At 42.5% G+C, this 14,333-nt stretch overlaps 1 protein-coding gene across 4 annotated transcripts in view; it reads right to left on the bottom strand.

Annotated features, from left to right (window-relative positions):
* Positions 1-14,333, bottom strand: part of PROSER1 (proline and serine rich 1) — a 62,857-nt gene that overhangs the window by 14,007 nt on the left and 34,517 nt on the right. For all 4 annotated transcript variants that reach the window (XM_088460176.1, XM_088460177.1, XM_088460179.1 and 1 more), the window contains 4 exons: positions 13,460-13,553; positions 10,801-10,911; positions 6,889-6,969; positions 4,518-4,596 (listed from right to left, as the gene is read on the bottom strand). In XM_088460176.1, coding sequence (XP_088316302.1) covers positions 4,518-4,596; positions 6,889-6,969; positions 10,801-10,911; positions 13,460-13,553 — 365 coding nt within the window. The remainder of the gene's footprint in view (positions 1-4,517; positions 4,597-6,888; positions 6,970-10,800; positions 10,912-13,459; positions 13,554-14,333) is intronic.

The following is a 14,333-nucleotide window of genomic DNA, read 5'->3' as shown; positions in this document are numbered from 1 at the left end:
TATCTCTGCCCACAACATCCACCAAAGCCCCGCTACCTTGGCACCACACCACTAGCTCAGCCAAATATCAACTGTCTACCTCACATACATTCGTGTAGAGTGACCAGAAATAAATTGGAGTTCCTTGTAATGAGGAGCGTGGTAGACAGGGTGTTAAGACTGACCAGAGCGTGGATATAAAGATCTCCTAAGAGGACATAATGTATAGCAATCAGGATTCCTACATTAATGCCATGATGGCTGTTCCAGGCTGTTTAGGGTTAAATCTGTGCTTTTTTTTTTTTTCTTTCCCCTTCATTTGAAAATGAACTAAATAGCCAACCGCACAGTGCTCTGTCATAACCTAAGGAGAGAATCTAGTTTTCACCCGGCAGAAGCCTTTAAATATGCTCCAACATAGCATGAAACCAGATTTCCATAATTGGTTTTCTGTCTCTGTACTTGTCATTCTCTGAACGCTCAGCGGGCATCTGATTTGGCTCTAAAAGGGAAGATAAAGACTAGAAAATACATTCCCCAGCATCACAGATAATTATGTTTGTCCTGACAAAATCATTCTCTGGAGCAGGTTGCATTAGTGGAAAGTTTAGACTACGTGTATGTAGGCGTTTGTTGATCTCCCTTACAGTACTTGTGTAGGGAATGGAGATGATAGAACACAAGGACAACATGTAACTTCAGGAAGGGTGACCAGTGCAGCGTATGATGGAAAAGGATGGGGTACAACATGCCCGTCTTAATAAAACAGTAGTGTGCCCGCCGTCAGGGTCTCCCATAGAGAGCAAGTTTTGTCCATGTGTTTTTTATCTCCTCTGTTCCCCATCAGGAATAGTATGGAGAGGAGACAGAATAATAACAGGTGTTTGTAAGTAAAGGGTATAAAAAGCTGCTTCTTAAAAAATAATATTTCTCTCATACGAAATAATGGAAAATAGATGGCACCTTTTAATAAAGGGAATATTTCCTTCTGCAGGGGTACACCACACCTGCAGGGGTACACCACATCTGCAGGGGTACACCACACCCGCAGGGGTACACCACATCTGCAGGGGTACACCACACCTGCAGGGGTACACCACACCTGCAGGGGTACACCACATTTGCAGACACAATTTGTTGGCCGCTACACTAAAAAACCTAAGTACCCAACTAGGGCCAATAAATTGTCACACAAACAACCCATATAAAAATAACAGTAACACGATATAAGCCTCGCTGTAAAAGTGTGGATTTATTATATCTGTATAGATGGGGATGAACATAAAACTTCCACATGCCCACACTTTTCCCCTACATTCATATTACAGTGTACACAATGCCATTAAATAGCAAAATGAAAATATATTAAAAAAACATTTTATGGCCAGAAATCACTTCTGACCATTTATAAACACAATTATTTAACCTTTAAAAGCAGACTAGAGTACAGTGTATTCAAGTGACCACTATAGCTAAAAAACACAAGTTGCCTTATATAAAAGAGCTACCCACAACATTCAGAAATATAGCTATAAATTTCCTCGTACCTTATCAGATCTTGTGATATGTGATATTGTATTTGTTTGCTATCAAGCTGACTTCACACAAAAAGGCTCTATCTGAAGTGTCCTTTACCGGGATTACGGATAAGAAAGTTTCCTGTTTCCCGAAGTGGCTACCCTCCTACTCAGGTGGGTGAGGGTAACTACCCTGGTATGGCCATAATTTCAGATAAGAGCCACCTTCTCTTCCGCTGGAAAGACTTGCCGTGACAGCACTGATTGTATAGGACCTACAGCAACCCGGCAATCCAACTGTCCCCTTCGCTGCACTCCTCCCGTACGAGTAGTTTCCATTATCTGGAAGACACTACTTTTCTAAAGCTAAAGATTTTCCCAGCTGTTGCAAACACAAAATACTTGAAAATCTTAACCGGTTAAAGATTAGTCCATGAGACTACGGATGATCAACGAAAGGTGACAGACAAACCTTTTAGTTAAAAAACAAAACAAGCTTCCATTAATTCAGGGAATATGGCGATAGATAGAGCTGGACGCCTGCCCGAAACACCCATAAAATGTGACTGCATTGTATATTCGCAACAGCCAGGCTTTGGGCATCTGAGTAAGATAGCAGTCATTTATTTTGAAAAAGTTGTACAGTGATTAGCAAAACTATGATGTAGTCATTTTATTTTGTATTAAAGATTCTAACTAACCTATAGTAATCCATTGTTGACTCCTGCCACCTATATATCTAAAGCATCGCATGGGTTGAGCATCTGTGCTGGTCAGTTTGCCCATACATGTACACACACGTATCCAATACTAAAGGATCCGGCCACTCAGCTCTCGGGAGAAACGTTTGGAACAAACAAGGCACTACTGGCATGGTCAGACAATGACGGAATACCTTGTCTGATGTGGTCATTATATAAACACATTTACTTTCGCTACTGACAGCATTTGATAGATACCAATTACAATCTGGACCCATACATGCTTCATTTTGTGACCAATTAGGCTTAATTACAGCATCTATCAGGACCCAAACTGTAACTAAAATAGACATCCAGGAGATCAGCTGCATCTCCCGGGTATTATATTACATCTGGGTGATTATTAAAACTATTCAATTCAATTGTGGGTGATGCCCGGTATGTGCCATTGGAACATCAGGAACAACATACCAAACTGCCCCCAATTCCACCAGAAATCGTATAAACTGTTTCCCTAGCCCCATAGAGGTGCGTAATAAAAGACGATGGGGCTACCGTCACTGAAGCATATGTGCCTATAAGATCGCAGATATTGCCCACAATTGAATCAAACCCCTGATGTTTACTGTATGTCACAATTGTGAATAGAACTTATACATGGAAAATGTAATAGAGTGAAGTCCTTTTTATATAGAGGTCACGATGCATTTAATTACATAACGTAGACGCATCAATTTGAATTGAGCCTTGTGTCATAACTTATTGGGGGACCCTCCCTTTTCCACTATTAAACTCATGGGTCTATGTACTAAACCTTGGAGAGAGATAAAGTGGAGAGAAAGTACCAACCAATCAGCTCCTGTCATTTTTGAAACACAGCCTGTAAAGTGACAGTTGGAAGCTGATTGGTTGGTACCTTATCTCCATCTACTTTATCTCTCCAAGGCTTAGTACATAGACCCATATTACTCTTACCCACCTCCTGACAACATCTTGACACTGCTTCCCGTCACATGTAATCTTGTGTTCCCTAACATCATTAAGAGAATGCTGCCCCCCACAGGATCAGCACACTCACAGGGGGAGATGTATCAAGCCGTGGAGAGGGATAAAGTGGACATGTTATGCAAAGCAACCATTCAGCTTCTGTCATTTATCTAGTACAGTCCTTGAAATGAAAGATGCTGATTGGTTGCTTTGGGCAACTTATTAACTTTATCTCTCCCCAAGGCTTGATACATCTCCCCTATAGTGTGAAATAGCCTGGCCAGTTGTAAACACTGACAGTCTGATTGACTACAAGTTGTTCTAACCACATCCACTTTAAAAAACAAAAACAAAAAACAGCATATACAGATGAACAGAAGATGAAGTCTAATAACAAAAAAAAAAAAAAGTGCACTGACCCTAGTAAAATGCTCCATAGAAAATAATAATGACAGTGATATCAGACCTATGTCATTAACAGGAATGGGAAGGAAACTTTACAAGAAAATATTATTATCGGAATTAAATGCTCAAATGGGAACTATGGGTTGACTGGGGTGGGTACAGAGCCCCCATAGGTGACAGAATGAAAGGCTGGGGTTTGTTTTACAAAAAAAGGACGGACCGTATCCACCTTCCAGTTACTCAGATCGGTTCTCTATGCCAGCTGTATATAGAGAGGGGTGGGTATCGACATTGGGCCACAAGCATTAGTAACCATTCATTGTCAGCCTGTGCTGACCCCTTTACCCAAAACTTTCATAGGTTCTTGCAAATAGATGTTGGAGACGAGAGTGTTAGGCAAATAGGGTCCCAGTAAATGGGAAGGATGGGGATGGAATAGACTGAAAAGGGGCTGAAAACACATGAAAACTAGATGGAGCTAGTTTTCAATAAAAAAAAAAAGCCTCATGTTCCCTTTAGTAACAAAGTGCTGTAGAACAACCACACTATACTACCTTGTACTAGACTTACACATTGCTAAGCGCCATGTTACTAAATGAGTCTTATGAGCAAACAGAAACATCATGAGCAGGACTGAAGAGTAATGCAGCAATGTGCATGCAACATGGGGTGAGGAACATGAATAAGGGAAAGTAACCTGTACATAGAGAAATGTGACGAGGAGAAGAGGAAGGCAATGCATCAAAGGCCTAAGCAACATGCTTAAAGATATTAATAACGATTAAGATAGATAAAATAGAAACAGACTTCAAAAGTATTAATAGAAAATACGAATTAAAAAGTTTGTTAGTAAGAAACAGAATATACGAGTAGTTTACTCAGCTTTCAGCTCCAGGTTACACAACAGAAGGGACAAAGTCATTCTTACTTGGAGCAATAGTGGGGTGAGGCCGGCATGGCGGTATTGGGTACGGCACAGGCTTGTGTGGATTATATGTAGAAGGAGGCTGTATAGAGACAAAGAAACAAACATGTTATTGTATATATGTTGTAGGCCAATACACAGATGGTGGAACACTACCTATACGCATTGTATGCATTGCTTACACTACCTATACACATTGTATGCATTGCTTACAGTACTTATACGCATTGTATGCATTGCTCCTGAGACCATCCATGTGTGGGGTTGCTTCTCAGCCAACGGAGTGGGCTCACTCACAATTTTGCCTAAGAACACAGCCATGAATAAAGAATGGTACCAAAACATCCTCCAAGAGCAAATTCTCCCAACCATCCAAGAACAGTTTGGTGATGAACAATGCCTTTTCCAGCATGATGGAGCACCTTGTTATAAGGCAAGAGTGATACCTAAGTGGCTCGGGGAACAAAACATCAAAGTTTTGGGTACATGGCCAGGAAACTCCCCAGACCTTAATCCCATTGGGAACTTGTGGTCAATCCTCAAGAGGCGGATGGACAATAAAAAACCCACAAATTCTGACAAACTTTAAGCACTGATTAGGCAAGAATGGGCGGCCATCAGTCAGTATGTGGCCCAGAATTTGATTGACAGCATGCCAGGGCAAACTGCAGAGGTCTTGAAAAAGAAGGGTCAACAATGCAAATATTGACTCTTTGCATAAACTTAATGTAATTGTCAATAAAAGCCTTTGACACTTATGAAATGCTTGTAATTTTACTTCAGTATACCATAGTAACATCTGACAAAAAGGTCTAAACACTGAAGCAGCAAACTTTGTGAAAACCAATACTTGTGTTATTCTCAAAACCATTGACCATGGCTGTACTCTGCCCCTAACTGGAGCCTCTACTGTCTATGTAGGTGATTTTCCTAGGGCTCCTCCCAATTTTCTGAAACCTTGGATGAAAACTTGAGGGGGTAATGTGAGTGGGAGGACCAATCAGGATGTGAGTGGGAGGACCAATCACACAACACAAGAGATTGCATCCTCTCACTGACAAATCCACTCTCTAGCTATCTAAAGATTAAAAACTTTAATGATTTGCCGGTACTGTATTATGGAACTCACTGAGCCAGGGGAAAAATATACAGCAGCCCTTGGAGCTTGGCTAGAGAGAGGGGACACATTAGGAAATGATTTGTTGGCAATAGGACGTTTGGTCTTGGATTTATTTGCATAATCTTATGTTTATCAGTCAGCAAGAAAATTATCTAAATTGAAAATCATAGATATGTATTATATCAGTGGAGATAACCAACACCTACTGCCTCTTGTCACCTCAAGGCAGTGGTAACCCTAGCAACATATGTCAATAGACTCAAATTAAGGAACTGGCAGTAGCCAAAATGCAAGTGGTAAGTGCAGAATTTCTGGATTTCAGCCTCTGGCATGAGAGAGGGGCCAAAGTGTTGTCACTCTTTGGAATTTCTTAATTAACAAATACTGCACACAGCATATAAATCAGGTGCACTGCCGTCTGTAATTTAATTTCTGAGCATTATAAAAGACGCTCAGAAATCTGGAGTATGAGAACCTGCGGGACTACAGATGTGTCCTCATACACCTGGGGGTATATTTGCTAAAGTTTTTAGATGTGGAGATGTTGCCCATAGCAACCAATCAGATTCTACTTATCATTTAACTAGTACCTTCTAGAAGAAAATAGCTAGATTCTGATTGGTTGCTATGGGCAACATCTCCACCTACAAGAACTCTCACTTCAGTAAATTTACCGCCTAGCCTCAATACTCCACGGGGAGAAAGATGCCCGGTGCTAGTGAGCCGCCAGGTTCCATGCTACTCTGCTAGCTCCGGGCGTCTTATGCCAAAATTGTGTCTTACTGTAGTTGTAACGCAATGTACTAGGACACACCAGCAGACTATGGACACTCCTATATCTGTGGGCAACTGTGTCTGTAAATGAAGCGCAACGAAACCTGGCGTAGAGAAAAGCTGCGGCTGCTGCACCATAGCACTTCGTATACAGATTCAGAGACTCCGTCGCACACAGATATACAAGTGTCACGTATCAAATTAATCAGCATAGTCTCCTGGATGCATTTTTGGCAAAAATAAAGACGCCCGGAGCTAGCAGAGTATCACAGGACCTGGAACGACTGCAGCAATGATGTATGAAGAACACATCTGTACCTGCAGTGGATACAGACAACTCTGTGGTGTGTACAGTGCTCCAGACTGATGGTTTATAATCCTCTTTCTTCCATTATGAAGTGTCAGTGCTAAACTGCCTGGTACTGCTAGGAGGGAAAAGTAAAAGTGAACCAGAGATTAGCTATTATTCCTTATACATACCGGCTTACAAGGTCCAAGTATTCTGGCTGCAATTCCTTTCCCTTCATTCGTATCTTCTCCATCTTTTTTCATTGGGGTTCCCTAAGACAAAAACATGTTAGCTATGTATTTATGTTTACGGATTCGTTCAAATTAGTTTTTTGTTGCAGACTCTTTGGTAACATCGCTATCTATCCAATTATATAAATGAGGAGCTGTTCATCTAAAGGCTAGATCCCAAACATAGGGTGCCATGCCAGGAGGGTTAAAATGGGCACCAAAGTGTCTCTTTCTGCAAGCTATGGCTATAATACAATCTAATAATATTACTATTGATCAGATTTAAATATCTTTCTTATTTTAGAACAGTAATATACTTAACACATACATTACCGGGGATGCATCCTATGGATCCCTCTCCTGGAAAATATTGCAATGTATAGCCCATAAATGACAATGGCATCTGAAGATAGCATTCAGGGCAGGATCCGGTCAATATCCCGGCGCATGGGATGCTGGCGCTTAGAAAACCGACACCGGAATACCGGCATCCCAAAAGTAAGTAGCGGGGTTAGGCACTAGTTGGAGGGTTAGGATTAGGCACTAGGGGGGTGGGAGGGTTAGGTTTAGGGTGCGGGGAGGGGGAGGATAGGTACTAGGAAGGGAGGTTAGGTTTAGGCACCAGGGAGGGAGGGTTAGGGGTAGGAGAAGGGTTAGGATACCTACCGACAGGGTATCCTAACCCTGTCTGGATGCCGGCATCAGGATTTTGACTACCGGGAGCCTGTGCCAGCATCCCATACCCATCCCTTCAGGGCCAAGTGCAGATTTCTGGACCTTGGTAAATATAAGGGGTGGCTTCTGCAAATGAAAACGAAGGGACAACTGCAGATATCTGCTGCGGTGCCAACATCCTAAACCCGGGGATACTTCATTTTTGCTGGTATCCCCTGAAAATGGCTGTTTCTGGTATAATATGGTTGTTGTAATATATTAGCTTTATCTGTCACTATGAGTTGGATAGGTTCCCAGGGCTGGACACAACTCAGCCGCAGGGTTACCATGGCTACTATAGAAATGCCTGGAGCATGTCCCCTTTTGTATTTCCTCTTCTTCATCCCTAATTTAACCGCAGAGCAATGGACAACTCATGAGCAGAATGTGGTGCAATCTGACACCAGCGTAAGTTAACAGTTTGCCGGGGTGGGTTGTTATACAGGGCGTGGGCAATATTATATATAAGAGGGATTGTCCATGTATAGCAAGTCAGTTTTCACAGGTTTCTTAATAGGAGTTTTCATTTAGGATAAAAGCCACATCCTTGCAACGAGAATCTTTGTGTTGTCCCATGACTAAGGCAAAATAGTTTGGAGAATTTTAAAACTGACCAGGACTCAGCCTTGTTGTTGTCATTGAATGAAATGGATTGGACAATGTAGCTGGGTGATCCAAACTAATCGACACCTGGACTGATTCCAGTCAAATTAGCTCAAAAGGTGCATAAAGTACAAGTGTCAACTGGCAGAGGGTTCCCAAGCAAGGGCCCCCAGTAAATACACACCTATCCTCCTGTTTGTGTTATATGGCATGATTCCTGTGCAGTGCACTTTTTCCTCAGTTTTGTGTGTTAGGGCCTGATTCAGACCCGCTCGCATGTTGCGGCTGCTCGCATCCTGCGTACGCTAATTTTTAAAACTGACGTCATGAGATGCGATCGCTCGCCAAGACAAAAGCACGCCCACTTTGGCAGTGCGGGCGATCGCTCTGCATATGCAGCCACCCATCAGAGTATGTAGAGCCGCTCACTATCGCATGTCATCTCCTGGAAGTGTCTTAAAACATTGGTACATCGAGCAGCATCGGAAGCTAACGCAGCACTTGCGGTTTCCTTACCCTTCCGTAATCACTGCGAGGACTTCAGTGTAAAAAACAGCTAAGTGACGTAAACTATGACGCTGCCAGTTAATCATGCACGCCTTAAAAACGGCGTTGAAACACTCAGGCACGCCTGCATTCGCATCTCCACTCCCCCGTTTTTAATGGACTGCCCAAGTAATCACCCACAAATGGCCTCTCCTGTCACTCCCTCTGCTGGGATGTCTTTGCTGGGCGAGCGGGCGGCATGCGATCGCAATGTGTAGTTCGCGCACGCGCACTGCGATGCGTGCGCATGCGTAGACCATCGGGCCGTGCGCACATCGCTTATGACCAGGTCTGAATCAGGCCCTTAGTTCGCATATAGGGCCTGATTCAGCAAGGATCGCTATTGGGATAGCAGCTGTGTAAGCGCACGCAGGTCTGCTGCGAAAATATGCTAATGATTGCTATCACAATGCTGTCACACCGCCAGCATAGAGACGCCCACTGCCTCCCACTACCACTATCTCACATCCGTAATACTTTGCAAACCTTCATAAACATTGGTAAGATTGAGTACCATTGGTCCCTCATGCATAATTACAGCAGCCCTGACCTCACTTACGAATTGCTAACTTCGGTGCATGCAGTGAGTACTCAAGCTGCCATTGCGGTGGCTAATTTATGCACGCCCCTGTAACGGCGTTCAAACGCACTGACACGCCTGCGTTTTCCCAACCCCATCAATACCACCAAACAGTCACTTCCTGAAAATCGCTCTGCGTGGTCACTGCAATCGCAGGGGAGGCTTCGCGCACTGCGATGCATGGGAAGTACGCAACAATTGGCCATCTGCAGGCGTAATCGTAATAGCGATTCTTGCTGAATCAGGCTCATAGTGTACTAGGTATTTAGAATTCGTTGTTATTTTGTTACAAAATAATTAGTATAAAGCTGCAGATAAAGCATAACGATGTCACTCCTACTTCTGTCTTTTTACACACACTGCATCATTTTTCCTTTACTTTGCTTATAGTGTACTAGGTGGGTAATTCGGCAGAGGACGAAATTGCAAAGCCGCACACAAGCAGCTTGGCAATTCTGTCCTTGTTAAAATGCAAATGCAGCAGGAGGTGTCTGACAGCTAAGCTAACGCAGGCTGGTCAGCTTGCGAGGCCAGGAATCTGCGTCCATGGATGCGGGTCCTGGCCTTGGCATTTCCGGAAAATGGAGGCGCTATGCCCCCCGTTTTCGGGAATGCAGGCCGTCCCTGCACCAGCCAGTAAACGCCTCTGTCAATCAGGCAGAGGCATATGGGGGGGCCTGTGTACGATCATGCAGGACCCATTCTGAATCTACGTTCAGCAGTGCACGCTGAATGAGGCCCTAGGTCAGTGCTTCCCAAACTGTGCGCTGTAGCACCCTGGGGTGCCTTGGGACACTTGCAGGGGTGCCTCAGGTTGGTGGTCCCGCACCAAATCAAATTATTTATGGCCAATGTAATGTAAATGTGTGGACAAACAGAAGTGCAAACCTGTCCACCGCCACATAACAGAACCGAAGGATGACAGGTAACAATTTACTGCACTTTAATACATTTTTTTCTGAACTTCTCAATATCAAACTCTTGGCTTAGGGATGCCGTGAAAACAATGCTGATACTCTAGGGTACCTTGATTCAACAAAGTTTGGGAACCGCTGCCCTAGGTACTTAGGATTAGTATTTTTGTAGCAAAAGAATTGGTATAAAGTCACAGATAAACCATAACGATGGTCACTCCTATTGGTCCAGTCTTTTGCCTGTTTATCCTACAGTAGACTGTGTACTTTTTCCTTATATTTTGCTTATAGTATACTAGGTACTTAGGCTTAGTCTTTTGGCATGGCTAAATTGTAAAGTACATGGTGCTCTAAACTGGACTATTTGGCGTGGTTTGAGGATAGGTGTATGTGTATATACCTGTAATTTCACTAGTTCAGAGTAGGGGCTTTACGGCAACAAAAGGAAAGGTTAAAGTTGTGACCTCATTTAAAAAATCCCAGCACATTTTCCCAGCACAAATACAGTATTCTTACAGGGAATATTCCATTGATGCGACTGGGTTTCCCCTTAGGGTAAGGATTTCCAGGGATCATCCCACAGGAAGAAATCATAGCATTCGGGGCTTTGCAGCCACTCTTTGCAGCCTAAAGGAAAGACACAGAGAAATAAGCTTTACATCAAAGTGCCAAACATTTACCACTTAACATTGTTACAATTAATGTAACAAACATATAATAGTAATTTACAAAAGTGCAATACTGCAGGCCCACAGCACCAATGGCGTCTTGTGACATTACATGGCTATTTTTTTGCTCAGATGCATCTGTGGGGGGCAGGGATACAGAACTTTTTCCATATTTTTATAGTTTGAAAGAGGGAATCACAGCATTGGAGAGAGTAGGCTAAGGAAGCCTTGTACCACTCATGTGTTTCTCCCTTTTAAGGACAATGGAAATTTAGAGGGTCTCAAGGAAAGCACCCTAGTGAAAACATACAGTTCAGAGAGCATCCAACTGACCACCATATAATACACAGAGTATCCTTGTGACCCTGATGCAATACAGGGAGCATCATACAGACCACCATGCAATAAAGAGAGCATCCCAGTGACCACCATACAATACAGAGTGCATTCTAGTTACATATCCACACAACTACTTACGTGCCGGAGGTACCTGAATCCCGCTGCCTTTTCTTTCTGCATAAACCACGTCATCTCCTCCTTCTTCCCCACCTATACATTTAATCAGTCCGCAGGCTCCTTCATGCGTGACACAGACAGCCCTCACTAAGGTCCGGTCATAAGATGGGTACAGAGAGCAGGGGATACAGTTTCCAAACCTGTTCCTTTTCTCTCATTAAACATTCTCTACCTCCTCCTTCTTTTTCCTCCATCATCCTTCCTCTTCATCCATATTTTCCCTATTTCAACCTTATTTATCCTCCAGCTCATTTTCCTTCTTTCTCTATCCTAGTCTTTGCCCTCTTTTTGATCCTGCTGTACCTTCTGCTCTTCCTCCTCCTCTCTTCTTTTTCCTCCCTCACAGCACTAGAGCACTGTGTGCTGTGCCATGATTGGGGGAGCTCAGCACATGAAGTTAGTGAGTAGCTGGGTGGTGAAGGGCATATACCACCTCAACTACACTATGGAGGTGCCAGGCTGCTGATCTGGCAGTAGATCAGCATCACTCCCTGAACTGCTGATGGTAGGGAGCAAGACGAGGGGGGAAGGGACTGATCTGCGGCACAAATAAGACAATGGTTGTTCTCTACAGGGAGGCCAGACACCAAGCATCAGATCTGGGCCCAGGATAGCACTATTGGATATGGCTGTTCTAGGCGCATGTATACTCCCTTGTTGTATACCCACACACAAAAACAACAATTCATAGATTATTTCAATCACTCACATTTACCAGAGGGCTGAAAACCATTTTTTCCCATTACAAAGTCTTTTTGCACTTTTGTATTTATAGGTGCATTTCAAGCAAAGTAATAAAAACATAAGGAACGGCAGAGGGTTTTTCCAAGGGCAGTTCTATAACCTGTTATGACAGCGTATGAAGGGTGTTTTGGTTATGCGTTCTTTATCTTACTCATTGTGTCACGTTCCTCTTCAATGACAGTGTGGTTGTTTCAGAATATTTTGGGCACAAATGGTGGTTATCCATAACACAAATCTGAATATACTACATTATATTGTGTCTAATTCGTACTTGTTTCACAGGACCTTTTGTTAATGCAAGTGGACCCTTATTACAATGTATCTATCTATATCTATATATATATATATATCTATATCTATATCTATATATATATATATATATGTGTGTGTTCATGGACTTAATCATACACAGGACTGTATTGTGTATAAAATAATATAGTATGTGCCTAGTATAGATGACCTCGAGTTGTAATACCATTTGTTTTATATAGAAAGCAATATGTTATTTTATTATTTATTTTTCAATGTGTGCTGCCCCCTTGCAAGGATGGTAAATTAGGGGTGGCCAATAAGCAGCCCCCCAGCTGTTATAGAACTACACAGCCCAGCATGCCCTGCCACAGTTTTGCTATGTGACCATGCTAAAACTGGTGCAAGGCATGCTGGGATGTGTAGTTCAACAACAGCTGGAAGGCTGCCTATTACCCACCCCTGTGCTAGATCAATGTCATAATCTTTCATTTATCAATTAAGAAATTATATATGCAGGAATGGCATCTATAGTCCAGAATTCCTGAGACTTAGGTATTCCATATAAGGAGTTAGCAGTAGTTTTGAGCGCCAAGCCAAATTAAGAGGAAGCAATTAGTAATTATTGACTGACGAAACGCATCAAGATTCCTTTGGATAATTCCATTAAACACTGATACCTCTAGGATATACTTTGGAGGATTTTTTATGGCCTAAAACAAAAAGTTTTATGTAACCTGCTTTGCGGGGGGTTGTGCACTGCCACTTACTGTGGAGGAAGGAGTCTCCACAGCATGCAGCAGAAAAAAAAAACCATTAAAAAAACCCCACAAAACAAAAAGTCAATTTAAAGGCGTAGCCACGTCACCAGTGTGCCGTGAACACGTCCTCCTCAAGATAACGAGCCCACCAATGTTGGAATTTATGCTTAATCTGCTTTATACAAGCTCAACACTAACCAAAGCAAACATTCTCTATTAAGTGTTGGAAATAATTACCTGTTCTAGGATTCTTCTGCAACGTTTTTTCTCTGTTAGGTTGATTTTGAAAAGCTCCTCGACTGGGCGATAATTTGTAGCATCAAGTATATTTCTGAAGACAAAAAATATAATTATCAGTTTTGTAATCTGGGGCCAGTTAACCCTTCCAAAAATTCTGGAGAATACATAAACATTTTATTACTATATATTTTAGCATATTAATATTTAATTTGCCCATGCATACAAATATATATATATATATACATATACACATACATACATATAATACTGCCTCTAATTGCCAGTTTGAATAACATACACTATCCTGTGTCATTTAAATGTTTAAGTTTGGCAGTAGCTCATTGAGCAACAAATGCCACCTCCATCTGACCTGGTAATGCTCTAGAGCAGGGGTGGGCCATTAACGACCCTCCAGCTGCTGTTAAACTACACATCCCAGAAGGTCCTGCAATAGTTTTAGCATGGCCAAACAGTAAAACTGTGGCAGGGCATGCTGGGATGTGTAGCTCTACAGCAGCTGGAGAGCCGCTTATTACCCACCCCTACTGGAGAGTGCCAACTAGTCTATCTTTCAGCATGAGCCGATTGTCAGGGAGACTCCCTGATATAGCAGCAATCTCCCTGAAGAGTCCAGCAAACTCCCCGATTGCAACTTACCCCATTATGCAGCTGTTTTATACTTGAGGACAAAAAAGGAATCAGAGATATCTACATTTATTTGGGATCATCAATGCCAGTTCCCTGCATTGATTATAAGGCACAATGATACCTATGGCTACATGCATTTTCATATAAGGTTTCTCGTGGCCACTTATATGGAACTCCTTGTAAAACACAATACATGAGCAAGCCCTGAAAAAGTGTGTTTTCA

This window comes from Taudactylus pleione, unplaced genomic scaffold (genome assembly GCF_031769625.1).
Source record: "Taudactylus pleione unplaced genomic scaffold, aTauple2 ptg000043l, whole genome shotgun sequence".
Classification (NCBI taxonomy): Eukaryota; Metazoa; Chordata; class Amphibia; order Anura; family Myobatrachidae; genus Taudactylus; species Taudactylus pleione.
This window is presented reverse-complemented; position numbering and strand designations above follow the sequence as displayed.